Source organism: Indicator indicator, chromosome 16, assembly GCF_027791375.1.
Source record: "Indicator indicator isolate 239-I01 chromosome 16, UM_Iind_1.1, whole genome shotgun sequence".
NCBI classification, from domain to species: domain Eukaryota; kingdom Metazoa; phylum Chordata; class Aves; order Piciformes; family Indicatoridae; genus Indicator; species Indicator indicator.
The window spans coordinates 9,172,125-9,198,931 of NC_072025.1; the positions used below are offsets into that span (position 1 = coordinate 9,172,125).

Consider the following 26,807-nt stretch of genomic DNA (forward strand, 5'->3'; position numbering starts at 1 on the left):
GGCCAATGGCATCCTGATACAATTATCAGGAACAGTGTAGCCTGCAGTTCTAGGGATGTGATTGTCCCCCTCTGCTCAGCACTGGTGAAGCCACACGTCAAATACTGTGTTCTGTTTTGGGCCCCTTGCTGCAAGAAGGATGTTGAGGTCCTGGACCATGTTCAAAGAAGAGCAGCTAAGCTACTGAAGGGCCTTGGACACAAGCTTTGTGAGGAACAGCTGAGAGAACAGGGATTGTTCAGCCAGGAGGAGGCTGAGGGGAGACCTCATTGCCCTCTACAGCTACCTCAAAGGAATTTGGAATAAGGTTGGGGTTGGTCTCTTTTCACATGCAAGAAGTGCCAGAACAAGAGGAAATGGGCTTAATGTCTTCCAGGGAAGTTCAGGCTGGATACTAGGAAAAATTTCTTCACAGAAAGGGTTATCAAGCATTGGAAAAAGCTGCCCAGAGAAGTAGTGGAGTTACCAGTCCAGAGGTATTTGAAAGACACGTGGTTTAGGGGTAGTTGCTTAACAGTAGTAGTGGGAATGCGAGCTCTAGGCAAGCTGCTGGGCTTATTTCAAAGGTCTATTCCAACCTCAACAGTTCTATGGTTCTTGCGTGGGGGGAGTGCCTACGGCCAGGGACCAAAGGCGCGGGCCGGCCCCAGCGCTGGCTCCTGCCTGTGCCCCTCACGCAGGGTTGCGATGTCTCGCTCTCCGGCTCCTGCCCTCACGTGCACTAACGGTCTTCGCGTTCGCGCGCTGAGCGCCGGCCCCACTCTCCCTCAGTAGCCGCGCGCGACCAGTTCCTCGCCCGGCGCCTGCCGGCGGCCCAGCGCAACCCGCTCCAGCGCGGACTCTTTGTTCTGAGCGGAGGCGCGGTGCTGGGGAAAGGGGGAGCGGCTGAGGGCCGGCAGCTCCCGAGGGAAGGGCCGCGCCCCGCCGCGCTCATGGCGAAAGAGCGGGGAGTGCCGCGAAGCGCCCTGCCACCGGAGCTACTGCCGCTGCTGTTGCCACTGGGGACCCAGGAGCCGATTGGCAACAGCGGCCGGGGCACGGTGCGGTAAGCGGCGCTGGTGGCCGACGGGGGCGCTGTGCGGGGCCGCGGGGCCTGGCAGCCCCGGCGGCGGGCGCCGAGCGAGGCGGGTTCCCGCAGCCCGCGGGGGCTCTGCCCAGCGAGGCTCGGCGCCCCGCGGAGCCCTGCGCAGCTCCCGGGTAGCTGGCCTCCGCTCGCCGCGGCCCGTCTCGACCGGCCTCTACCGCGGGTCGCCGTAGAGCCCTCCCGCGCCCAAACTTTGCAAAGTCTGACGGCTCCGCTGCTGGGGCGGCGGCGGCGTCTACGGCAGCAGCGGGAGGGGGCGGTGGCGGAGGCGGGGGCGGAGGGGGCGGGGTGCGGGCCGGCGGCGGCAGCAGCAGCAGCATCATCATCATCATCAAAGAGATCCGATTCCTGCCGCACTGGGAGCCATGCGTTGCTGTCTGTAATGTCAGCGGAACAGGAGAAGGACCCTATCGCGCTGAAGAGATCTCGAGGTACGAGGAGAGCTGGGCCGGGCTAGGGGCTGGCCGCTGCCGGGGCCTAACTCCCATGAGGAAAGCAGGCTGTGTCGCGGGAAGCGCTCACCGGCCGGTCCCGACCGCCGCTGCCCTCCGGGCTCCGAGCCCGGGTCGGGTCGCCAGCGCCCCCGCCGCAGTTCCTGCCGGGGGCTGGCGACAACGGCGGCGGGGCCGGGCGGCAAGGGAGCCGCGCTAAGTTTGCACGGTGGGGCCCGGCCGGGCCCCGCGGGCTCTCGCAGCCTCTGGGCCTTGATATGCAAAAGTGGGGGCTCGCTCTGCGCGCGGACGTGACCCGTGAGTGGAAGCGTGTGCATGGTCATGTCTCTCGTGTTTTTCTGGATGTGCTGTCCATTAGTATGCAGCGTGCATCCTGCTGGTGCAAGGGAATACGGCGGCGGTGCCACATGTCCGACTTACTGTTGATGCAGAGCCCATAAATTACACTTGAGTGTTCTCTTGTGCTCGGCTATAGTTGGGGTTTTGTTTTTTCTGTTTTCGGGAAATGAACAATTTATCGAAATATTATAATATTATGTGTGGTTCTAGTGAGGTTTGAAATGTGTAAGGAGAAGGATAGAAATAGGTGTCTCTTCCAACTTCGGCGGTACAACTGACTTTAATGGCAGTAGCACATTGTCTGCGTAGCGGTAGTTATGACCTTATAGTCCTTAAAACAGAAATGCATTTCTGAATAAAATAATGAAAGACCGAGTTTGGTCAAAGTCATGGGAAAATGGTAAGATCTGCAATTCATTGCTTCTCTTTTCTTCATCTCGTGTTTTACTTCTGGACTTCTTGATGTCTAAAGCTTTTTAATGATAGGGTAAGTGAGGTAAGGTGTGGATTACGCTATGCGTATTGTAATTGATGTACAGTTTGCTTTTCTAAAACTGTTCCAGCAACAACCGGATTGCAGCCTTGAGAATTGAGAGAATGAAAAGAGGCAGCAGTGTTACAAAGGAGACTGGGATTTGTTAGATTTCTTCACTCTCAAGCCCTGATTCTGCAAATATTTAATCACATAGTTTCGTGTGCCTAAGTTACTCATTGAGTTCCATGTGAATGCTGCTTAATAGCAAAACCGGCAGAGTGTCTGGTTGAAATTAGACTCTTTTTAGTTTTCTGTCTGTAATGAAAGATTTGTCTATTTGTGTTTCTTGGAAAAATGTTCTTACTGAGATAAAGCACTGTTTAAAAAAGACTCTGGCATCCATCCTGTGAAAATGTAGACAGAGATTTGTCAGTGAGTATGAAAATACTCCATGGTCTATCTGGAGTATGACAAATATGGCATAAATTACACACAAAGTCATAATATGTAAACAAAACTACAACTTGCAGTTCTGACACTGAAAATGTCTATCCTGTGTACATATGAAGTGAAAATACAGGACTTACCCCTTCTCCTTTTCCTAAATGTCAGTGGCTGAGATGCCTTATTAAATAAGGGATAAAATGTAATAGTGATCACATATGTGTTTATATCTAGATCCATCACATATATGATGTCCCAGTCAAAAGAACTGCAGATCCTGGAAAATTAATCTCAGACAATGAAATGATTCTTTGCAGTCTTAGTGCAACATTCCAAAATGCTCAATGCACCTTTTGATTAAAGTCTGTGTGGTAGGTACCAGGAGTGACTTTCTGGAAAGTTTATATTGGCTGCATGAAAACGACCTTTATTCACTTTTTTCTTCTTCTTTTTTTTTTTTTTTGTTTTTTTTTTTTGTTTTTAGATATGCTTTGTTTCATTTCATGTGTAAATTAAATCCTTATAAAATCCATAGGGAAAGTATAAATTCCTAAGACTAAATTAAATCATTAGTCTCCCATGGGGAGAACTGAAAATATAAAAGCTTTGAACCTTCTCAGGCGTAGGACACTGTTCTGTAAACCTAGGCATGTGAGCAGCTGCACCTGTGTAAGTAATTCATGTAGAAATCAGTGGAGCATGTTACTGGAATTCTAATATTCATATGTTTATGATTTTGAAGAATGATATCCCAGAGGGGAAATTTATCTACAACTTTGTACAAAGTTTTGACTTATGCTACTGGAAACCAACACTTGATCATGAGATCGTCAGTATTCTACTTGATCACAGGTTTGTTAATCTCTATGCTGCTAGTTGTTGTATTTATTAGAAGGAATCTGGACATTTGTAATATTTTGCTATTGTTTAACTATGTTTATGTATTAAGAGTACAGGACCATAAACAGGGGTGTGTTTTGTGCCAGTTGTGAGGAATGGCGTTCACAGTACAATCTTCCACTGGATTTCTAACAAATGAGTAGGAGTGCTGGAGAAGAAGCTAATGGAAAATGCAGGGACAGTTTTGAGCAAATACTTTATCAAGAAGATAACTCATACTGTTGGAATCTAAGAGATGTGTCATTCTTTATGTAAAACTTCACGCAGTGATTATTTAGTATTTCCAGTTAATGCAGTGGCGGTGCTTCATAATGAAGCTAACTATGTGTGACTACCATGACTTCATACCCTAGCCTTTGAAATTCAGACTTAAAATTTGATGGGTGTTGATTTGGACTGTCCATATATTGTCCTTATGTAAAATGAAAACAAAAATTCAACAGTGACAGCCAAAGCCAAAAGGAACTTATTAAATCAGAGAAAGAACTGAACTGGCTTTTTACTTTAGGTAGGACTGGAAACTTTCCTGAAACCTCAAAAAAGGAGGAGGGTAGGAAGTAAATGCTAGTTGTGAAATTGTCAGTCCTTCCTTGATCAGGAGTGTTTGAAATAACTATTGGATAGTTCATCAGTATACAGTAGTTTGCTTCTTCCCTGTAAAAAGAGATTTTGTATTACTTTACTGAATAGTCCTAAAGCTGGTTTAGCTGTCTTCTGGGAATACTTGTCTAATGCAGAGCAGTGTAATGTCATACAGTACGCTTCTTTGCATAATACTATTGATAATTTACAGTTATCTTCAGATTGCTTTTGGCAATAAAGACAAACCCATGTATTCAGCTGTATGCTTGCATCTTAATAAAGTTTGACTTGCATTCTGAATATAAATTTTAATTACCAGTAAATTTTTTTGGGTTTTTTGAGGTAGGCTTTTACCTCTGGATGTTTGCTTGTTACAGGCTCTCCATGTAAGTAACCAGTGTTTGCAAGTTCAGTATTTTTAACAAGTATCTGTTGCTATGATGGCAGGAAACTTAGAATACAGCTTGTAAAAAAACTAATGCAGTATTGCACTGATTGAAATTTCGTAGGTGGTGATAGTGGATTGGATGGGTTAGGAGGACCAGGAGTACAACTTGGAAGCCCTGATAAGAAAAAGCGCAAAGCAAATACACAGGTAAATTCCTTTTGGTTCTTTTGATTTCTTAATAAATAGTGCACTCAGATGTTGTTTGATGCTATGACTATTTCACATTGCTCTGAATGTCAGTCTATTCTCACAAGCAGCAGTTACATAGAAAATATTTCAGTTATACTGTGCAGTTGAATTCATTACAATACTAGTTTTCTCACTGAAGCTGTATTAATCTCCATAGGTTGCCAAAGACCTATAAAGAAAAGAGCACAGTGAGACTGCAACAACTTGTATTTTACCATATGGGTTTGATTCTGAGACAGACTTTCTTTTAATGACTTCATAGCTGTTGTACACTGTACAGCACTGTACAGCATGAGTAGTTGCCATGAGACTATTTTTCTGCTTACTTTTATTTGTATATGTTTAGGTTTGTGGTCTGATGGATCAGTACAGTTTGTTTATGTGTTGACCAAACTCTTGGCACATTTCCCAAGTGATTTTCAAGCAAAAGCTGTGAGGCAGGCTCGGCTCTTTTCCAGTGAATTTCTGCATTTTGGCATTTCTATACAGTTTCTGTTTCCAGAAAAGGAAGCCTAAATACAAAACATCTAAACCAATTAGATATCTGTAAAGCAGAATTTTCCTTTGTGTGCTTATTCAGCTTGGAGTGAGATTATCTGTTAATTTGGTATCGCCCAGTGAGAGCAGTTTTATTTATGTAGGTCAAATAATCACTTTCCGTTAAGCCTATCCAGATTCCACTGAGATGTGGATGTGTTTTCTTAAGTTTTATTTTGTTTTAAAGTAGTCATGGTGAAACCTGCTCTGAGAAACATCACGTTAATTAAAGTATTTCAGATCTTTGTCTTGGTGGAGCTTTCCTTCTGTTCTGGAATGGTAATAACTGCAGAGGGCATGCAGATGAGCTTCCTCTCTTTTCTTACCAGGCTCAAAATTTGCAGCATAGCAGAATTTTTTTTGAGGGGAAAAAAAGTTCAGTCTTAGTTTATTAGTATTTAGGAGGAAATGCATTCTGTGGGCACAGTTAGTGTGAGGGTGAACCAGCTAAATATTCCCCACAGGCTAGTCTAGAATAAAATTCAATTGTATAGCCACTCTGATGACATTTAGACAGCCTCTGGGCTCCATTAGACACTTGATTATGCTCTGTAACCAGAAATTATATTTTATACCTACTGACCATGGTTTGCAGACTGTCCACAATCACTGAATCTGAATACTCATAAGCGACACTTCTGTTGGGTACACAGAGTACTTCTGTATGAAGATTCCTATATTCTATATACTTTTTTCAGGTTACAGTAACATAGGTTTGTGTATCCTCATAGAAGTGAGATATCTTAAGAGATGTATATTAGTAAGAAGGATCCAAAAGGAAACTAAGGAAATGCTTCAGATCAGCTCATTTGGAAATAATTTTTGGATGTGTTTAAGTGACACATGGTTTTGTGTATTGTTGCTTTTCTTGTGTAAAAGATTAATAGAAGTCACATATGAAATAGTATTTTTCAGAAGCATTGTTGTGCAACGGCACATTTTGTAGAACACTGAGATTAGTATAAATCACCATGTTGTCTGGAGCCCAAACTCCTCTTGCCGCTTTACTGAAATTTCAGACAGCCTGGCCAGGTACAGTGGGTGAGCTTTACACAACAGCTGAACAGTTCCTTTATCAGTAGTTCTGCTAATCCAGGAAGGACCTTTATGGTTGGACTGTCTTGCAGGGAAATACTAAAACTAATTTAAATGTATTTAAAATATTTTTAGGGATCATCATTTCCTCCTCCATCTGAATATGCTCCACCGCCGAATCCAAGCTCTGACCACCTTGTAGCTGCAAATCCATTTGATGACAACTATAATACTGTGTCTTATAAACCACTTCCTTCAGGAAATCCATATTTTAGTAATCCTGGGTATCCTGGCTTTGGAGGCTATAACACTTTCAGAATGCCACCTCACATGCTGCCCAGAGTGTCCGCGCCGTATGGTGGCTCTTACTCCCTCAGAAACCAACCACATCCCCTTCCTCAAAACCCAGTGGGAATGGGTTTTAGTCGACCCCACTCTTTCAGCTTTGGTCCACATGATAACCCAGGTTTTGGGAATCAACCGCCTTATAGTAGTGGTCAGATAAATCAAAATGTCAATATACCTGGTCAGCATTTCAGACCAAATCTTGGTGAGAACTTTGCCCATTCTGGTCAGATACCTCACCCTGATGTGCCATCTAACTTTGGTCCTGGAAACAATCCAAATTTCCCAAGTTCACAGCTAGAGTCAAACCATTCTTTTATTCTTCCACCAAACACATACAACCAGACAAAATCATCAGCACAAAAGCAAGACTTTAGTCAAGGTGCAAGCAAAGCATCCAGCCAGAACACTGCTGCTCATCAGCATCATCACAGAACAGAGGACATTGTGAGCCAAGGTAACAGTGACCTAAAAAATGTTACACGAAACAATGTGGTAAATCAGGATAATAGCCATTCTAATAGTGCTGATAACACTAATGCTGGCCATTCCAATGGGACTCAGAATAAGTCCCGCCAGCCTCGAGGTACTGCTGAAGGATGCAACTCTGAAAAGAGCAGCAAAACACCCCTTCATCCCAGTCGCCATGGTCACTCGTCCTCTGAACCCGTCTATCCATGTGGAATTTGTACACATGAAGTTAATGATGACCAGGATGCCATCCTGTGTGAAGCCTCTTGTCAAAAATGGTTTCATCGGATCTGTACAGGCATGACTGAGTCAGCTTATGGCCTTCTTACAGCAGAAGCGTCAGCAGTATGGGGTTGTGATACTTGCATGGCTGATAAAGATGTCCAGTTAATGCGTACAAGAGAGGCTGCAGGACCACCTGCTTTGAATACGGATGGCTAACAACATGAACTGGGGGTAGTAGTTGAAATATTTCATATGAAGATTTGGTTACAAATTGGGTACTTCACTTTCTGCAGACAATCAGCTGTGGTTTTCATCTGATTGCTGTTTTCATTCATCAGCTTCCATCTCAGCTTTTGTACTTCTCAGTTTTATGTGTGCCAGTGTTTTACAGGATGGGATACTTTCTGATAACACTGTAAAACATAATTGATGACTGATAGGAAGTAGGATGTGCATTGACAATTTTATGGAAGGCAAAAATGTGCCTCTATGAATAGCCCCTAATTTGCTAGTGTTAATGGTAGCTAACACTAGCATTTAGTACTCGTTTTTAATGGTACTCTTATTTGCAAATACTCATTACATTTTTTGAATTGAATGTCTGCTACTCGTATTACTGCTTATCATTTCCTTGAGTGTAGTGGAGATGACATGGAGGAATGTGCAGTACTAATAGTTTTTAACATAGAGTAAATAAAAGAGAATTTTGTATCTGCTTTTTTCTGGGTTTGAAGTAAAGCATTGACACTATTCAGAAATCAATGGCTTCATGTTTAATAGCACAATGAACCCACTAACTCTTAGATATTTTTATTTCCTTGAAAAGCAATTATCTCTTTTGACTTCTCAGCAAATACTTGCTGAAGACTTGCAGTATTTGGAAATAGTCACAAAATTTGATCGGAAGAACAACACATCAAGTTTATGAAGTCCATGCTTTAAATCTAGAGAATACCAAAACTAGGACTGCATAGATAACCTTAATTCATTTATTTTATGCACATACATTAGGATGCAGTCTCCCAGACTGCCATGGTTGTGCAGTCATGCACTTCTCTCATCCTGGTCATTGATGCTTCTAGTTTCCTGCCTCAGTGCTCTCTGAAAATTGTGAATGAACTAGTGCGGGGAAAGTCCTGCCCAGCTTCTAGGGCTTTCAACTAGAGCCTGCTCAGTTACTCTGAGCTATAGAGTCCACTTGTCATTGCTCAAGGCAAAGGAGTGTCCTCAGCACAGGCTCTGAATTGCAAGATAAAATGTTAAAACTGAATTCCCACCAGTTCCTTATCCAGTTTTGCACTGAGGAAGTCTAGGGTGGAGAAAAATACAGAAATACAGCTTTCACGTCAGCTGACTTTAGCTCACATCTGGAGCAAGTAATCACAGGTTTAATTTCTTTGCTAGACGATATCCTTCTGACAAGTGTGAATGGTACTAGAGCTTCATTTGTGATGCTTTGAATTTTTTTTTAATATGGGTAATTTGATCTTACTCTAGATCTCAAAAATAACCTCCCCTGTTTTTGTTTTACTGTGGGGAAGCATCTAGCCTTGAAGAGTTCAGCCTTAGCAGTGTGATAAGTTGCATATGCAACTGAAAATTAATGTTTCTGTAGAGAGAAATACTGCTTTAACATCATAAGAGATGTCACTGTAGTAACAAACTTGGCTCGTAATACTTGCCACTGTGCTGGAAACTTTTAGGGTTTGAAAAATTAGCAATTGTTACACATCGAGTATAACAGGTACTAGTCATGTTCCTTAATGTGATAAATTGTTCATGTCTGTGATGATGAGTGACGTAGGAGCCTATATAGATCAGAGTAATCTATATAAAAGAGAGAGTTTCTATGCTAAGCTACGCTAATGAGTGAAAAGCAAGTTCACCATTGTGTTTGACTTTAAGTGGGCTTTACTGTGGCATTTTCCTTGAAAATGCTGTGTAGATCTATATAACTATCCTTGTATTTTAAAAGTGAAGAGTTTTATATACTTTTTTTACTGAAAAGGTGCAGTATTGCCCTTCTTTTTTGTCTTGCCTCTCATCAGATAAAAGGAAATAGCATCTGAAGTGCAAATGACACAATTCATATCTTGAGGATTTCCTGTATGGAGACATTTAAAAAAAAAAAAAAAAGGCAGATATTCTTCAGTAGTTTTCCTAATGACTGACTGACTGTTAGAATTTGCTTTTGGTATCTATAAGTAGGAATTAAACCAAAACTCATTTAGATACATTTGTTCCTCTGGGAATCAATTTAATCTTTGCAACAATTTGCACTGGTAGTGGAGCTGGTTCAGAACTACAGCAATGCAAATGACATAAAAAATTTTGCTCAGCGAAAGTTCCAGTGATGATACTGTTATCCAAGTTTGCTGTTCACAATACCTATACCCCTTGTCTGTTGTGAGAAGATGTTTGGGGCATTTGTTCTCAGAAGTCCAATTACTGTTTTAACATTTCGGAGCCAACATTGTATTTAAAATAGCTATGTATTTCTTAATCTCTTCTTCAACCCTACATGAAGTTAGGCAAAATCTGTATTAACTAGCAAGATATTAGAATTTACAAACTTAAAATCCACTGTATCATTTTATAAAGTAGTATCATTTCATGAGGCCTTCAATTGTGCATTTGTAAAATTTATTCTAACAATTTCAGTTTTTCTAAACTGGTGCTATGTTGTGTTTGTAACCCAGTAAATTTTCTGCATTTATTAACCTACATATTGAAGGCATTAGCAAATGCCAATTATATAAAATAATAATAAAGAAAAAACAACAAAACAAAACTTGTTATCACACTGATCATGGAGATATGACTGATCATGATCTCCAGAAGTCATCCAGCCAATACACTTGCCCTGCCAATATGCTCTTGGCATAAGTGGACTGTTTGTCTAGAGATAGAGGTATACTTTGTTTTTCTCTGCATGTATTGACTAGTAGTAGTTCAAGTATGCACAGGAAAAACAATCATGTTTTGTTAGTGGGGTTCTAGGAAAATGTCAGCTGGTTAGAATTAGAAATTAGTTATAGAAGGGTGGGTGGGAGGGAGGGCTGATTACAATAGGTGAGGTTTTTTTGTAGTACTCTACATGAAACAGTTGGTATTGAACTATCATGTGCTTCTTTCATTACTTGTGATTTAGACTGTACTGGTGCTGCACACCAAAAATACTGCAAAGATATTGTAAATCTTACAAACCTTAACATTTCTGTAGGAAATATGTGTCCTTTTAAAATAGCTCCTTGTGATCAGAAATGCAGGCTATATTGCTCAAAATGTTCCTTTTTGTTTGGTGGGTTTTTTTTTTTGCTCTTGTTTTTTTTTTCTTTCTCCATTTTCCTTTTCTTTCTCTTAGGCTGAAATAAATAGGCATAAACTGGATTGAACGGTCCTTAATACTTAGTGGGGTTTTTTTGTGTGTTTTCAGTTGGTTGGGGTTTTTTGTTTGTTTGTTGGTTTCTATTTATGTGGGTTGGTTGGTTGGGGGTTTTGGGGGTGGGAGTGTTTTTTGGTTTGTTTTCTTTTTCTTCCAGAGACTAGTTTTAAATAAATACGCAATTTGGTCTTTGACTGATCCCTTCTATAACTTGAGACAAGCTGATTAACTGTTCAGGCCTCTATCTCTTCTTTCAGAAGGTCAAGCTAACACTTCCTGAGAGTGTTTAGAGACTTAGTTATTATTTGAGATCTTCAGATGAAAGAGATTAGAGAATAGTAATAAAGTTTGTTCTATTTAAAACAAACAAAAAAATTTAGTGACTGCTCAAAGAAGAATCTACTTTGACCTCTCAAGTTTTTAATCTAAGAACCAGTTTTGTCACATTTTTCAGGCTTAACCTCAAGCATGTGAGAATTAACAAAATCAGTGGAACTGCATGCACACACTCAATGCTTCAAAGTGTTTGCAGTTCAGGGCCTGTGATATTTGCAATTGAAATGCTTTTTAAGGTTTGTGATTTTTACAAAATCAGTGGTATTCCAATATAGCACCTTTTTAACATTTGTCTTGATTCCAACTTAATACAATAACACATTTGTTTTAAATAGGTCCCTTTCATTTTATAAGTAAACATTGCCCAGCAGTAAAAGTATTGGTGTAACATATTTTAAAAAGGAAGTAATGCTTCTTATCATGTTGTATGTGACTTAAATGACTGTTTCATATTAAAACTAATCTTTCCTTATGTACTGCTTAAATATACCTGTTTTGGGATATCAGTTCAGTACTTTTTATACAATCTTGAATGTGTTCCACATTGGTGACATGTATTTTTGCAACAACTTTTGTTTCAATTTTAAATTAGAGCATGTCTGAAGTAATACATGCATTAGTGCTGTGGTGTGTGGCAAAGTTAATGTATGTAATTCAAATTGGAAAAAAGTTTCCAGACTTTGTCCAACATTAACCCTGTGGCCAGGGATTAAATTACTATGTAATACAAATTATTTCATATCATGATGTGTTTTAAGCTACTCTATGACGTATGTGAAACATTGTTTATGGATTGGTAGCTGGCATGGTATCTTGCATAGAATGAGGTATGATAGATGGTAGCATTTCATGGTAACTAAAACTGACTACCTTTCAGAATGTGCAGCACTTAGGTGCATTGTCATATTTTTTCCATAACTGTTAGTATGAATTTCTTAATACTATCCACTGACAAATGGGTGAACATTTGGTAATAAGCTCATGGGTGTGAAAATTCTATTCCAGCACTTGGTTTCTAAAACATGTAATTTTTCTAATCTATTGGATGTGATTAGATCTATTCAGAAGGATGTAGAACTGATGTATTTTGAAGTTGTTCTGCAATTGCTAAGTTTTGTCTGAAGCTTTCTATATTAGAATAGACTCTTCCTTAAAATTGGAAAATTAAGTGTACTTAGTAGAACTTTTAAGGCAATATAACTCCTACATCTTGAGTTATGCACATTCGCGTCTTTGTATTGTCTTCCCCTGACTTCTTGTTGGCTTATGCTTTATATGGAAATAAAGGGTCCCTTTGGTGCCCTAGTGTTGTGTGTCATCAGTTCTGAGGTAATTAATTCTGGATGGTGTTCAGCCCCTTAGAGAAGCTGCCTATAGCTGAAAGTTTTCAATGTCACCCTTAATTTCCTGATTCCAAAATGGTTTATTGCACTGTCATAGGGAATACTTATTTTTGTATTGTTTGCCGTACATGTTTAGTTTTCCTTTTCACGTTCAAAGTATCTCAAAATAATTTTTGATCCAACTCCACCTTTCTACTTTGAGATTTGTGCACTGTAATTCAGGAGTTGCTGTACCAGAGACAACTCAGGACTGGGCTCACAAGAGATGTTGTGTCTATTCCCAGGTACTCGTGTTCTAAAAGGATGGTCTAAATTTGAACTTCTGTATCATTTAAGAAGGGCAGGCTTTTAATAGGTTTCTTTTTTTTTTATTTTTTTTTTTAATTTCTTGATACTTTTTTTCTGAAATGTGAAATACTATGGACATGTTGAGGATTTTTTTACTTAAAAGACAGTCTGTCCTCCAAGCTTTCATACATGGCCTTTACAGCAGATGCTAACTGTTCTTTAGGGTCTTTTTATATTTTTTTGTCCACATTCTTCTTTCAGTGATAAAGATGAATCAAAAAAGGCAAGTTACCAATTTGCTGCCATCCAAACAGTGCAAAATATAAGCTGATTAAGATTGTTGACATTTTTTTTGTTAACAATGATGTGATGTTTTACCTTATAGAAGAACATAAATCAGAATTTGATTCAAGCGTTATTGGAAAATGTATATGGTATATTTTGTCCAGCCCTGTACGTAACTATTGCTTTCTGTTATCTGGTTTCAGTCTCTTAAAATAAAGGTAATTTTTGTGTGGAAGTTGCTCGTTGATTTTATGAAGATGCCTAAATTAACTCTTTGAATGTTTTGCTTGCGATAATGCATTTTTGATTAGGCATAATCATATGAGAAGCAGCGTGAAGTTGTGTTGATCAGAAAAGTAGCTTCTGCCTCTCAGAGAGGTCCATTGTTCTGTAAAGGCAGTAATCTGAAGTGACTTCAAGGAAGATGAGAAGAAGTCTTGCACCATAGGACCCATTTCTTTCTTACAGGATAGAAGGGAAGGCTCGGGCACCATTTGGCTGAATAGATATTTTAGAGCTGTCTGTACTTTGGAAAAGATTATGCAAAGATTGATTTATTCTAATTTATAAAATTATTACTAAGGTATTTGTGTTTGTTGAAATGTCAGAACTAACACATATCAAATCAGTACCTTAACAGTAATCTTTAAAAGCAACTGATACAAGTGGTCTCAAACTGTGCACGCAAAACAGTTTGTTAGAATAAATAACATTTCATAAAATGTTCCTACTCTTCTTGTAAATTTTAGAGGTGTGAACATTTAAGAAGGATGGGAGGGAAAAAAAGGTTATTTATTAAAGAAAAGAAAATTATACTATATAAAGGATTTATTTTTGTTTTCCCCATACAGTAAAGCCTCTGAAGCCATTACAAGTGAAATGGCCCCTGGAAGAGATGTATGTATTGGAAGCTGAATGGTCCAGACTATTAGTAGTATTATTAAAATTGTCTGGAATATAAATCTCCATCCTTCATAGCATGGGAGATAAGAATTTAAGAATAAAGTTTTCCAGGGAATTTTTTTTTTTAAATCTCCTTTCACTACAAAGTTTCTTGAACTTTTGATTGGCAAGTAATTTTTTATCCAGGTGAGCTAGCAATAAGGGGATGTATATGACAATAGGTGGTGTTTCTGCAGACATCAATACAAGACTTTTAAGTACTTGCTCAGTCCTTTTTGTGTCCTTTAGCAGCTAAATCTGCTACATTGATGTAGAAGTGTGTTAGTGACCTTTGCTGTGTTGTCTGCAAGTGAAATAGATAGCTCTGCAATGGAGATCAAACTTCTACATAAATAAGCTTTTCTGTTAACATATCGGAGCTGTTTTTGTGTAACTTGAGAACACCAAACACAGGTAACCATAACTATGTCCTGTCTTGTAAAGTGTGTATATGTAATGTTCTTTCTGGCAGGAATAAATAAAAAGCTGCTTCATTTCAGTATATTCTCTGTGCTTAAACTAAAAGTGACACCTGGATGACCAAGACAGAAGACCAGTACTCAACAGATCTAAGACTTCTGTTATCTGTGAATGAACACTCCAAAACTGAAGGATGCATTCTGGATGACTACAGCTGCAATCTGGAGTGGTAGGAGATTTTGAGTTACTATTGCATTATAATCGTTGTCAATGCTGCTACTGGAACATCCTGCTTTAAAACAAAACACTATTGCCTCAAATATCCATTACTTCACCTAGGAAGCAGACAAGTAGGATTTTGACTCTTGCGTGCAGTTCTGGCCTCTCAGCTTTCAGTATAATAGAACTAAGAAAGCTTCCAGAGGTCAGCAAGGAAAATAAAGCAACGTAAAAGAAATGTAAGCTAAGAGTCTTTCTAGGAATAAAAGAACATCTCTTAGAGTAGAGAAAGGTCTATAAAAAAACCTCAACAGCACAGAAGGGATGTTTAGGACTTCCTTATTTCTTCCTTGTCTGTACTTGCCTGAAGTTTGTCTTACCATATAGTCAGGTACTAAATAAAGGTAACACAAAGCAGATTTAAAAGAAACAGGAAGATTTTTTTTGTTCTCACAGGGAGAATTTTTCCTCAGGTTTTATTTACTTACTTATTTTCTCTTACAGCTTCCTAGACTGTTAGCAGTTGATTTATGAAGACGTCACGGTTTTAAGTCTAGGTTCAGAACTATAAACCACAGAAGCTCATCTTCTGCTGCAGCTGACAGCAAAGCTCCTTATGCCACGGTGCAGATCCTACCGTAAGTCTGAAAACATACATCATGAAAGGTTGAAAAAAAATAAAAGAAAAAAAAAAAGTCACATGTGCCCAAAACACGTGAAGCATTTTGACTCTTACATGAATCTCTTTCCTCTTACACATTTGAATTAATGAGGAATTTAATTCAATTGTCAGATTCTAGTCCATGCAATCATTCATTCAGATGATACTAATGTGGGTGAGTGTGGACAATAACCCAGAAATCGTATCAGTTGCAATGGATTTCTTGCTCTAAAAAAAATTTAACCCTCTGTGCTACCTAATTTGATATATATATATATACACACATATATATATATGTGCGTGTGTGTGTATTTAAAAGGTGCCACTACCATTTGAACGTCGCTTTGGAATGTAGATAGTAGCATGTAATTAAATCTTTAGTGATACACAGCAGAAATCTTAGCTAATATGTGTAAATGCTAAACTCAGATTTTCTTGGTCATATTTTAAAAGAAATAAAAGGGGGAAAACTAGACTTTCTTTGTTCTGTTTTTTTTTTTCCAAATAGTCCTATTTTTGTACATTTTTGAAGAACTTAAATATACCTGAATGTTTATAAAAAGATGCTGAGCTTGCTTTTCATCCCATAATCCCCAGAAGCAGTTGCTTTTTATATGGTAGACTTTATTTTGGCAGATAGTGTAACTGTTTGTTTGAGGAAAGTTGAATAACAATCTGCAAAGCACCTGAGTTTTTGGCTAAACCCACAAAATAGGCAGTATTGTGAGGCAATAGCATGGGGCTACCAGTATGACCTAGTAATTTTCAGAGGACAACTGGAAGTTTCAGTACATTTCTAAATCAGTCCTCAGCTCCTAATAATTTTTACCAGAAACTCTCAAAATAACAGTGGTTTCTTTATGGAAATGTATTTGGGTAATAAGAGCTGCACTCCTTCCTACTCTTCTTAGGTGTGAGTGATGAAAACCAGAGCAGTGCCTTACATGTTCACTGTATCTTAGCAAGTCAGTGGGGCAGCATCTGCAGTAGGAGTTCTCTCAACTAATCTCCTGAAGTTTTAGGAAGTCAAAAGGCACTGTATGTTTTCTCTCTACAACTACCCAAAAGGAGGTTGTAGTGAGGTGAGGGTCAGTCTTCTGTTCTCCCAAGCGACTGACAGGACAAAAGGAGATAGCCTCAAATTATGCCCGAGTAGGTTTAAGTTGGGTATTATGAAAATTTTCTCCACCGAAAGGGTTGTCAAGCCCTGGAACAGGCTGTCTGGGGACTTGATGTAGTTCCCCATCCCTGGAGGTATTGAAAAGCTGTGTACACGTGGTGCTGAGGGGCATGGTTTAGTGGTGACCTGGCAGTACTGGGTTAACGGTTGTTTCGATGATCTTACATGTCTCTTCCAACCAAAACAATTATGTGAGTCTGTGCTTAACTTCCTGCGCTGTTAACTGTGAGCTCCAGGAACAGCTGTTATAGCCTTCCCGGGTCCTGCACCGCCCCGCCGTTAGCTGGGGTTTCGCACTCCACCCTTCTCGCCCGCCACGGGTGGCACGGCGGGCTGCGGAGCCCTGGGCGCGCGTTCGACTCCGTTGCGCCTGGGGCCGGCGGCAGGCTCCGTAGGACTGCGGCTGCCTGTTGTCAGCAGATGGACCGGATGAGGCAGGGCCGGTTCCTGTTGCCGGGGCACTCGAGGCACTGCCGCACTGTCCCTATTCCGCCTCCCCTTGCGCGTTGTGGATCGCGCCGCTGCCGCCGCGTTACTCGGCGGGGAAGGGGAATGGGCCGGTCCAGCAACCCCACTCAGGCAGCACCATTGCCGGGCAATAGGCGAGGAGCAGCGTCCTGCCTTACTCCTCGGGGTCGGCCCCGCCCTGCACAGACGCCATTGACCAAGGCCGGGGGTGGGATCTGCAGCGCCTTCCGGGGCCGGAAGTGCTGACACCGGAAGCTGCTGCTCCTGGCAACGGCAGTGGAGCGCCCGTAGCAACCGGCGCAGCTATGCCGGTGTGGCTGCGGGAGTACAGCTGGCGGCAGACTGGCTCCGTCGTCTATCTCTCGCTGCCGTTGCGCGGCCTTCGGGTCAGCCCCGCCAACATCTTCTGCACTGATCAGTACCTGAAGGTGGGGCGGCACGAACTTTCTGTGGTGCGGTGGCAGTGCCGCCTTGAGTTGTGTTGTGCCCATGGGCCTGTGCCTTGGCGGTACTTTATAGCTCTGTGAAAATGCACACGCTTGATACACCATGGCAAGGCTGTCGAGTTCTAGTACTTAATCTATAGTCTCCCTCTGTATGCTACCAGCTCTTAGATACCTGTAACACTAGAGATTATGGCTTTCCTATTGTTCTCCATACTAATACTCTTGCTACTCAAGAGGTGCCAGCTGCTTTTTCTTTCATAAGTGGCTTGAATTATACACATTTGCTTATATTATGAATAATTCTAAATTTGAAGTCTGTGGTTTCTTGTGCATGCTGAAGAACCAATTTTTTTCAATCTCATTTATGTAGTCTAATAAAATGTATAATCTCTATACTGCATACTCGGCAAATTTGTTTTGTCAATAGCGTATGTTTCTTGTACTGTATTCATGTACTGACTATTTTGAATATGTGAGATTTAATTAAAAATTGTAAAATCAGAAATTATGTTTTTATAGGTAAGCGTCCCTCCTTTCTTATTTGAAGCTTTTTTATATGCTTCTGTTGATGACACAAATAGCACTGCAAAGATTGGAAATGGAATCATTTTCTTCACTTTGTATAAAAAAGAAGTGGCCATGTGGGATTCCCTAACTCTAGCAAATGGTAAGTTCTCTGCTGTTAAAGTAGATTGCAGGTAAGAAACCAAAACTGTGCCAGAACTTTTATTGCTATTGTAAACAATGTGAAACTTCTGCTGCTAGATATCTGCTAAGTTGGACTTTATTGATCGTAAAAAATGGAAAGTACATGAAAATGGACAAAATCTACTGGCTCTAGTGTGCGAAAGACCAATGTTTCATGTAATACTTGCATTTCTTTTGTGTGTAAGCAACTCTTAAAGAATCCAGTTTTACAAACATGGTACTTATAACACTAGAACTTCAAGCCTAAGTTGCTAAATTAATTTTTGGTGGTTATTTATTGTTTGTTTGTGGTTGGTTTTTTTTTAAGCAAGCAAGGAGAAACTGCAATATCTAAGACAGAATGCTGTTCTAAAAGCCCAGAAAAAGGCAAAAGAGGAGACAGAAGCAAAAAAAGTTACAAAACAGGAACACAAAAAATATGCTTTGGAGGCCACAATGAAGGTAAGCGTAGAAGGAACTCTACAATATGTATATGTGTAAGCAATTACAGCTTCTTGGTTAAATGTAACTGAAAAAGTATGAGAACTATAACATTTTTATTACAGTGGTGGAGAACTTTGGTATTTCTTTGTACTGAAAGCATACCTATTCACTAATATGGAAAAAATACTTAGAAGTTGCCATTTTCCATTAGTAACACTAATGAAAATATTTGGTGAGAAGATCAGAATTTTGTCATTTAAGAAGATTACATTAATGTGGCAAAACTAATCTTTTGTGGCCTTTGCATCAGAGCAAGTGTTTAGTCATTTAGCACTGTCAAAAACACTGATTAAAAAAGACCACTAAACTTGTTTATTCATTGCTTTCTTTTGTATCACGCTTGCTGTTCATTGCCTTTTGCGTGTGTCTATCTTTGTGGCTTTTGTGTACTTTAAGAAATGTTATTTTCCTCAGAATTTTTATGTAAATGAAAACTCCGGTCACTTTGTGATAAGAAGGATTTTTTTTTAAGTCTATAATGAAATTTTAAGATTGGATATGCAATTTGGACCAAAATGAACTGCAATTACATGTCTTAGTAGCAATATTATACCTGTTCTACCTATGTATTAATCTCAGAGACACTACTCATGGGATATGAAATTGTGAAAATAAGGGTAACTTTTGCTTAGTTGTTTTACTATTTTCAGATGTTACGTATCTCATAGATTTGTCTTTCAAACAGCTAGAAGAAGCAGAAAGAAAAAGAATTGAAGATCTGAAAGAAAAGGAGAGGCAGAAGGTCACTAAGGAGTTGGAGTTGTGGAAAAAACAGCAAAAAGAAGCTGAGAAGCAGAATAGAGTCCAAAAAGAAGGGAAACTACATCAAGAAGTACAACAGTTTAATGAGAAGAAAAATGGCAAAACGAACACATCCAGGATTCCTAATGAGGGAACTTCTAACACCAGACTCAAACCTACTAAAGGTTGTATTATTGAAGTACATGTTATAATTATTTTAAAGTGTGGCTTAAACTTTATTCCTAGATATTTCTGATTCATCATTTATATGTCTTAACCATACAGAGCTAATTCTTTTAGTTTACAGTCATTTGAGTGTCTTTATTTTCAGACAGTTTATGTGAGTTTTTAGCTCTTGTTTAAGTTTGAATATACAAAGGCAGGTTTTGTTCTAAGCTTTATAAAACTAAAACAGAAAGCCTTTCTTGACAGTGTAATGCGGACTTTATGAGGGTGGAGTTCCTGTTACCGTGTTCCTAACTGCTGGGTTTGACAGGAGGATGCAATCTCCTTTCATTCTCTCTGTCCCATGTCTTGGCCCTACAGAGAGCCAATTCAGGGAACTAAACCAACAGAAAATATTTAAATTTTTATTGTAGTTTTTATTGTTCTTTTGGTTTTTGTTTACTTGTTTGTTTTTTGTTTCAGTAAGGTTATTTTCATCTCTCACAGTTGCCCTGTCAGAGAATGATAAAGGATGTTGACGGAGATAGTGGTCTTAGCAAAGTTGTTAATTTGTGACAGATAACATAGCCAGTAAATAGATAGCATGATACATCAAGAACAAACATTTTTCGAATGCTTCCTTCAGAATAACAAGTCTAAACCTTTCTCAGGATGTTAGAAGTTTACTTCTAAGGTGTACTATTTCTTAATTAGTTGTACTTTGGTAGAAAAATAGAAAAATCTCTTTTGCTTCGTTTTTAATTTTCAGTACTCCCAATTTTTTCATAGGTCATGGTTCCTATAGTATGTTTTCAGAAAATTTAAAGGATGAACAATTACCAGCTCCTCGATCTGCTGCTACAATTAAAACCAACTTTACATCACGAGTTTTTCCTACACCTCTGCGAGAATCTCGCATTGCAGAAGAGGAGGAAGTAAGGATTGCTCTCTGGTTTAGTATAATGCTTTTGTTGTCTTCCAAGGTGGTGAATTATTTACTGTGTATTCAGTAAGAATATTACCTGTGCAATATTCTTATCTTCCAAAGAAGACAGTCTGATTTAAATTAAGATTTAAAAAAAAAAAAAGTTCTATATAAAAATTATTTTCACCAAGCATGTGATTATGGAAAATAATAAACAGCACGTTCCTTTTATTTTGGGAAGGGTAAAGAAAAAAAGGCAGCAATATTTACTTAATCCCTTGAAATACAAAATTTGAAATGTCTTTTCTGTTATATTTCAGATTCTTTAACTTCTGTCTTCTTAAAAAGAAGCTCACAGTTAATTCTTCTGAGCTGTATTGAATGAGCATGGAGTCATTTAGGAGGTTCCAAAGCAAACAAGCAAAAAAAAATATTAGTGATGCAAGACCCTTAGTTCTCATATAGTAAGAATATATCTTGGGAAACATACCTGATATTTCTCTCTATCCAACATATGTGGCAAAAAACATTCTTTTGATAGGAGTAAGTGAAGAGATGAAAGCAAAGTCTCAGTCCAATCTGTGATTGGATTCAGATTTTCCTTCAGAAATCATACTTGCATGCGTATGTTTACAGTGGCTACATAAACAAGCAGAAGCTCGAAGAACAGTAAATGCTGATTTGTCTGAGCTGGAAGACTTAAAAGAAGAGGAGAAGAATCCAGACTGGTTAAAAGACAAAGGAAAGTAAGTTAGGTTCCATTTGAACATGTACTTAAAATTAAGCATGAGCTATATAGTGTGTGTCCTTTGCTTAGTTTTGATGTTTTCTATTTGTCAGAGGCACAGATGGTGAATGTGTACATAGTAGAGAATTTATTGACAGCTTATGGGGTTTGAATCTGATAAAGTCATGAGATGCCATTGCTGAAACACATGATGGACAAAATCATTGTGAACCCATAACACTTATTCTTCTGTGAGGACAATTAAGTCAGTGCAATATTACACCTATTTGGATTTCCTTTAATTTGTATTTTTTAATTGAGAGGTGCAACATCAGTCTAAAACAAACTTTAGGAATTTGATAAAAACATTGGTATGTTTATATAGCTGTGTTAGACAGAAAGTTTTGATACATAGCTTCCAAAATTAGTCCTGTGCGTACACAGATGTGTCCACCTCTTGCTGCTCTTCATTGCTTTTAAGCAGTGACTATTTTTGTTGTGTCTTGTGCTATATTCCCAACATCAAGTTGGACTGAACTTTAGCTATGCTATTCTCAGAAAAGGCTATAAATGGCCATTTTCAAGGAAAGGTTGCTAAAACTTCAATTTTTGAAAAAGGAATTGTTAGCAATACGTAGCTGTTTATTTTGTGATTTATCGCCTTGTTTAAAGAACATATTTCACTTTTTGTTTTATACTTAGCAAAATGTTTGCAACAGGAAACTACCTTGCAGCTGTAAACGCATATAACCTCGCAATACGGCTGAACAATAAGCTTCCCCTACTGTATCTGAATCGTGCTGCTTGCCATCTTAAACTGAGAAATTTACATAAAGCTATTGAAGATTCCTCTAAGGTATAAGTATATAGGTTCTCAGATTGTCATTTTATACATAACTGTGATTTATTACTTGACGCTTCTGTCAAGCAGATCTGTAAAATACTTCAAAGTGCAATTCAAACTTTTAAAATTAAAAATTGATTTATTGAAGCCATGGTGAAATATTAAAATTAGATAGTGATTGATTAAAGAGCTTTCAGAAATTTTAAACAAAATAACAAAATATACCCCAAACCATTCTTCCACATATTTGGGGTGAATGGTCATAAGTTGACTGAGTATACATTTCTTTATAGATAAAATATTGCAGCAATATGTACACTTAAAAAAAAAAAAGAAAAAAGAAGAAAGGCAACTTAGAAAAAAGGAAATACCTACAGATACCTTTTGCATTAATTTGGTGGGAATTAAAAAATAAATGTGGTGGTAATGACACTGGTACATTACAAATCTCCCAACAAACCATCATTTTTAAAGGAGGGATGTATCATTTTGACGATTTAGCTTCCATTATTTCTGCAGTGAGAGAGGAATGATCTCAAACGGAACCTGAATAATTTGGAGAAAGTTTTCCCAGAATTACTGTTTTTTGAACTAATAAGTACTTGAGGCTCGAAACTTTTTTTTTTCCCCAGTAACTACTGCTACAACATATGCTTTTTCTAGGGCTACTTTTTGGTTTTTTTTGTAACATGGGATGTAATATCATATATGAAAATAGGATATGTTATTTGACTGTAATAAACACTTAATACAGTATTTGCCAGTTTTTAGCTATGGCAATGGATCTATATTTAGCGAACAGTGGGGTAACAGATAAAAATTTTAATTACTAGATTTGCAAGCTGTAGAGTTAAATTTGAATAGCTATTCTCTACTTCCATTTGAAGTAATTATTATATTACTGTATAATAATAGTAATTAGGTGAGAGAAGTGTGTAAATGAGTTAAAAAAAAACAATTATGGAAAACCTACCTCTAAATATTTTGGATATTTTCACTTGTAAAGGCACTAGAACTGCTGACACCGCCTGTTTCTGATAACAAGAGTGCTCGAGTAAAAGCGTATGTGAGACGGGGAACAGCATTTTGTCAGCTGGAATTATATACTGAAGGTGAGACCTTGATGTTTTTGAAAATGTGCACATGGATTTATAACATCATGCAAGTAATTCTCTGTAGCAAAATGAGACTGCTCACACCTTTATTTTAAAAGAACATTAAAGGAGGCTTCTACAATCTGTTGCTCTTCGACTGTGATCTTTTACTTAATTTTAAATTGTATTTATTTATTTATTTATTGACTAATTGCAATTCCACTCGAAAAATCTTTACAAGTTTTAAGAAAATTGATTTAAGGAGTGCAAATCAGTTTTTCCACTGAGGAAAAGGCTTTAGGGAGTTTTGTCTTTCATGTTTTGTCTCCTGGGTCATTCTTTCTGTTCATAATGGCCAGTTACTGGGCATAGCAGCCTGGTGGCCATGGAAGGTATTAGTGAGGAACGAATGAGAGGTCAGAGACGAGGTATTTGCAGGAGGAAGCATTCCAGTGTAGGATGCAAACTGATATGAAACTAGATTGCATACTGGTTTTACTGTTCATGATGCCATGTTTTATTTTGAGATTTTTTTACAGTATTTCCAACTATAGAACAAATTAACTTAAAATAACCTGAAATTTTTGTAAAATATTTGCTTGTGAAGGTCCCAGTAGCTTATCTTTGTAAAATAACATATGAAACCCATATTGATGAACAAAATGTTTCATCAGGTTTGTGTGATTTGTGTGAAAGTATCTGAATTAGCAGTGCCCCTACTGAGTTCTTTAAGAATCAGTTTAGTTTTTTAAGGCAAATGTACAAGTAAAAGTCCATACGAGAAAGCTAAGAATAATCAAAACGTTGATGCTGAAATACACTAAGCTTTTCACATTGGTTTCATTTTCCTGCTTATGAATCCCTTCATCATTTTCTTACATCTCATTTCCACATGGAAACCTTATTAAAAAAAGTTAAGCAAGATGTTATTTTACTTTCTGTATTCATGGTTTGCTTTTCCCCTGCCAAGCTCTAGTATTCATGGCTCATGGCTTTTTTTTTTGTGGTTTTGTTTGTTTGGTTTTTTGTTTTGTTTGTTAGTGGGTTTTTGTTTGTTTTTTTGGGTTTGGGATTTTTTTTGTGTTTTCATGCAGTTTCATTCTGTCACTCAGTTTTTCTCTCATCTGTGGAACACTTTTGAACACTCTTCTCAGGCAGACACAAGTGTGTGTAAATGAAAATGTTTATATAGTGGAGTATCTCCGCTAATGTTTCGTAAAATAATGGAAACAAAATACAAATGTATTTACTGACAAAAGTTAAACCTAATGTCATTTTGATTCCATCTTTTTCAATAGCAAAACTCAAGATCATAAAGTTATGCGTATGACTAGGGAACAGTTATTTCCAGTTAGTTGCTTGACATTCTTATTAATATATCTGTATTAGGTCTCCAGGATTATGAAGCAGCTCTCAAGATTGATCCTAAAAATGAAGCAATAGGAAAAGATGCTGAGAAGATTCGATGCCTAATTCAAGGAACAACACAAGATTCTTAATAGAAAAAAGAAAGAGAAACTTTTTGAGAGGGATGCCTCTTGAGGTCATCAGAAGGAGTTTTAGCTCTGTTCGATATATTGTTAACTAGACATGTTTGTTTCACTCAGAACACCTAAAAATTGGTGAAAGATTGCATATATGATATTAGATATAGTTTTGATACAAAGCTTTCATATTTTTCTTTCTGTGAAATATTGGTGATTTAAAGTTACTAAATGAAAACAATATTTGTCTGGAAATATTTACTGAATCTAGACAACGGGTGTTCAGTTGTCTGAAACTGTACTGAACAGTTTCAGTAACTCTATGTAGTCAACACTTGTTAACTTCCTATCTTTCTGTTCTCCACCAAAGCTGAAAGTTATGTTATATAGGTGGTTTGTTTTCCTCTGTCCTTATTGTTCATAGTGTTTGGCATCTCTGAAACTAAAAGAGTGAATTTAGATACTCTAATTCAGGCATCCAGTCTGGAAAACCTCGTCTTGGAAGCACAGAGGTAGATTTTACATTGTGTGTAACATTTTTTTTAACATTAAGGTACACTGAACGTTTTCAGACTATTTTGAAAATTTGTTTGGGCTGAACAGACAAGGTAATTGGAAGAATTATAAACCTGTATATGGTATTATAGTGTAGTAGTAAATTAATCCTGTGATAAGTTGTCCTGTTAGTGAATATGACTTACTTCCTCCATCCTGCTACAATTAGTTACCTTATGGTGTGGCTGTAAAGCATCTTCTAATTCGAAACATTGTTATTTATAGGAGAATATGTATTTTTATTGAGCTGGTATTTTCATTTGTACTCTGTTGCCATGGACCAGTATCTCAGGCATAGTGGTGTGATTAAAGCTTCTTAAAAAAGGGAGCATCCTGGTGAGGCTCTAAATGTTGCAAAATGCTGTGAAGCATAACACTGTGCTTTGAAGTCCTGCACCTGTTGGTTTGGATTGTGGAAGAATGTAATACAGAATTGTATTATTTTTATATAACTGGCTGGAGGGCCAGGCCCAGAGAGTGGTGGTGAACGGTGCCACAGCCAGTTGGCGGCCAGTCACTAGTGGTGTCCCTCAGGGATCAGTGCTGGGCCCCATCCTGTTCAATATCTTTATTGATGATCTGGACGAGGGAATTGAGTCCGTCATCAGTAAGTTTGCAGATGACACCAAGTTAGGAGCAGGTGTTGATCTGTTAGAAGGTAGAAGGGCTCTGCAGAGGGACCTTGACAGGCTGGATGGGTGGGCAGAGGCCAATGGGATGAGATTTAACCAGGCTAAGTGCAGGGTTCCTACACTTTTGCCACAACCACCCCATGCAGTGCTACAGGCTGGGGACAGAGTGGCTGGAGAGCAGTCAGACAGAAAGGGACCTGGGGGTGCTGGTTGATAGGCTGAACATGAGCCAGCAGTGTGTCCAGGTGTCCAGGAGAGACAATGGTATCCTGGCCTGTATCAGGAATAGTGTAGCCAGCAAGACAAGGGAGGTTATTCTTCCCCTGTACTCAGCACTGGTCAGGTCACACCTTGAGTGCTGTGTCCAGTTCTGGGCTCCTCAGTTCAAGAGAGATGTTGAGGTACTGGAACATGTCCAGAGAAGGGCAACAAAGCTGGTGAAGGGCCTTGAGCACAAGCCCTATGAGGAGAGGCTGAAGGAGTTGGGGTTGTTTAGCCTGGAGAAGAAGAGGCTCAGGGGTGACCTCATTGCTGTCTACAACTACCTGAAGGGAGGTTGTAGCCAGGTGGGGGTCAGTCTCTTCTCCCAGGCAACCAGCAGCAGAACAAGGGGACACAGTCTCAAGTTGTGCCAGGGGAGATACAGGCTGGATATTAGGAGGAAGTTCTTCACAGAGAGAGTGATTGCCTATTGGAATGGGCTGCCCAGGGAGGTGGTGGAAAGAAAAGATTGGATGAGGCGCTTAGTGCCATGGTCTAGTTCATTGGATGGGGCTAGGTGATAGATTGGACTGGATGATCTTGAAGGTCTCTTCCAACCTGGTTGATTCTGTGATTCTATATATGTGTTAGCATTTGTAATACCATATGTCCTGGTTTAGCCCCAATGAGATGGGGAGAGAAGGGTAAAAGTGAGGAAACTCTGGTGTTGAGATAGAGAATTTAATTTG

The 26,807-nt window shown here is 38.9% G+C and overlaps 2 protein-coding genes across 2 annotated transcripts; both read left to right on the forward strand.

Annotated features, from left to right (window-relative positions):
- Nucleotides 1-1,466: 1,466 nt before the first annotated feature.
- Nucleotides 1,467-7,742, forward strand: PYGO1 (pygopus family PHD finger 1). Its single transcript, XM_054388227.1, has 3 exons — nt 1,467-1,515; nt 4,786-4,871; nt 6,621-7,742. Exons 1-3 carry the CDS (start codon nt 1,467-1,469, stop codon nt 7,740-7,742), a joined length of 1,257 nt encoding a protein of 418 aa, XP_054244202.1.
- A 9,616-nt stretch (nt 7,743-17,358) lies between these two features.
- DNAAF4 (dynein axonemal assembly factor 4) lies at nt 17,359-24,685 on the forward strand. Its single transcript, XM_054388166.1, has 9 exons — nt 17,359-17,481; nt 18,019-18,166; nt 18,515-18,648; nt 19,376-19,616; nt 20,386-20,531; nt 21,158-21,267; nt 21,951-22,104; nt 23,099-23,204; nt 24,576-24,685. Exons 1-9 carry the CDS (start codon nt 17,359-17,361, stop codon nt 24,683-24,685), a joined length of 1,272 nt encoding a protein of 423 aa, XP_054244141.1.
- Nucleotides 24,686-26,807: the final 2,122 nt, after the last annotated feature.

What these genes read in the sequence shown, in the direction of transcription:
- PYGO1 (XM_054388227.1), top strand. Translation starts at nt 1,467, where the DNA reads ATGTCAGCGGAACAGGAGAAGGACCCTATCGCGCTGAAGAGATCTCGA. An exon ending in CGCGCTGAAGAGATCTCGAG is followed by an intron (nt 1,516 to 4,785) that starts GTACGAGGAGAG and finishes GAAATTTCGTAG; the next exon opens with GTGGTGATAGTGGATTGGAT. An exon ending in AGCGCAAAGCAAATACACAG is followed by an intron (nt 4,872 to 6,620) that starts GTAAATTCCTTT and finishes AAATATTTTTAG; the next exon opens with GGATCATCATTTCCTCCTCC.
- DNAAF4 (XM_054388166.1), top strand. Translation starts at nt 17,359, where the DNA reads ATGCCGGTGTGGCTGCGGGAGTACAGCTGGCGGCAGACTGGCTCCGTC. An exon ending in TTCCCTAACTCTAGCAAATG is followed by an intron (nt 18,167 to 18,514) that starts GTAAGTTCTCTG and finishes TTTTTTTTTAAG; the next exon opens with CAAGCAAGGAGAAACTGCAA. An exon ending in GCATTGCAGAAGAGGAGGAA is followed by an intron (nt 20,532 to 21,157) that starts GTAAGGATTGCT and finishes GTATGTTTACAG; the next exon opens with TGGCTACATAAACAAGCAGA.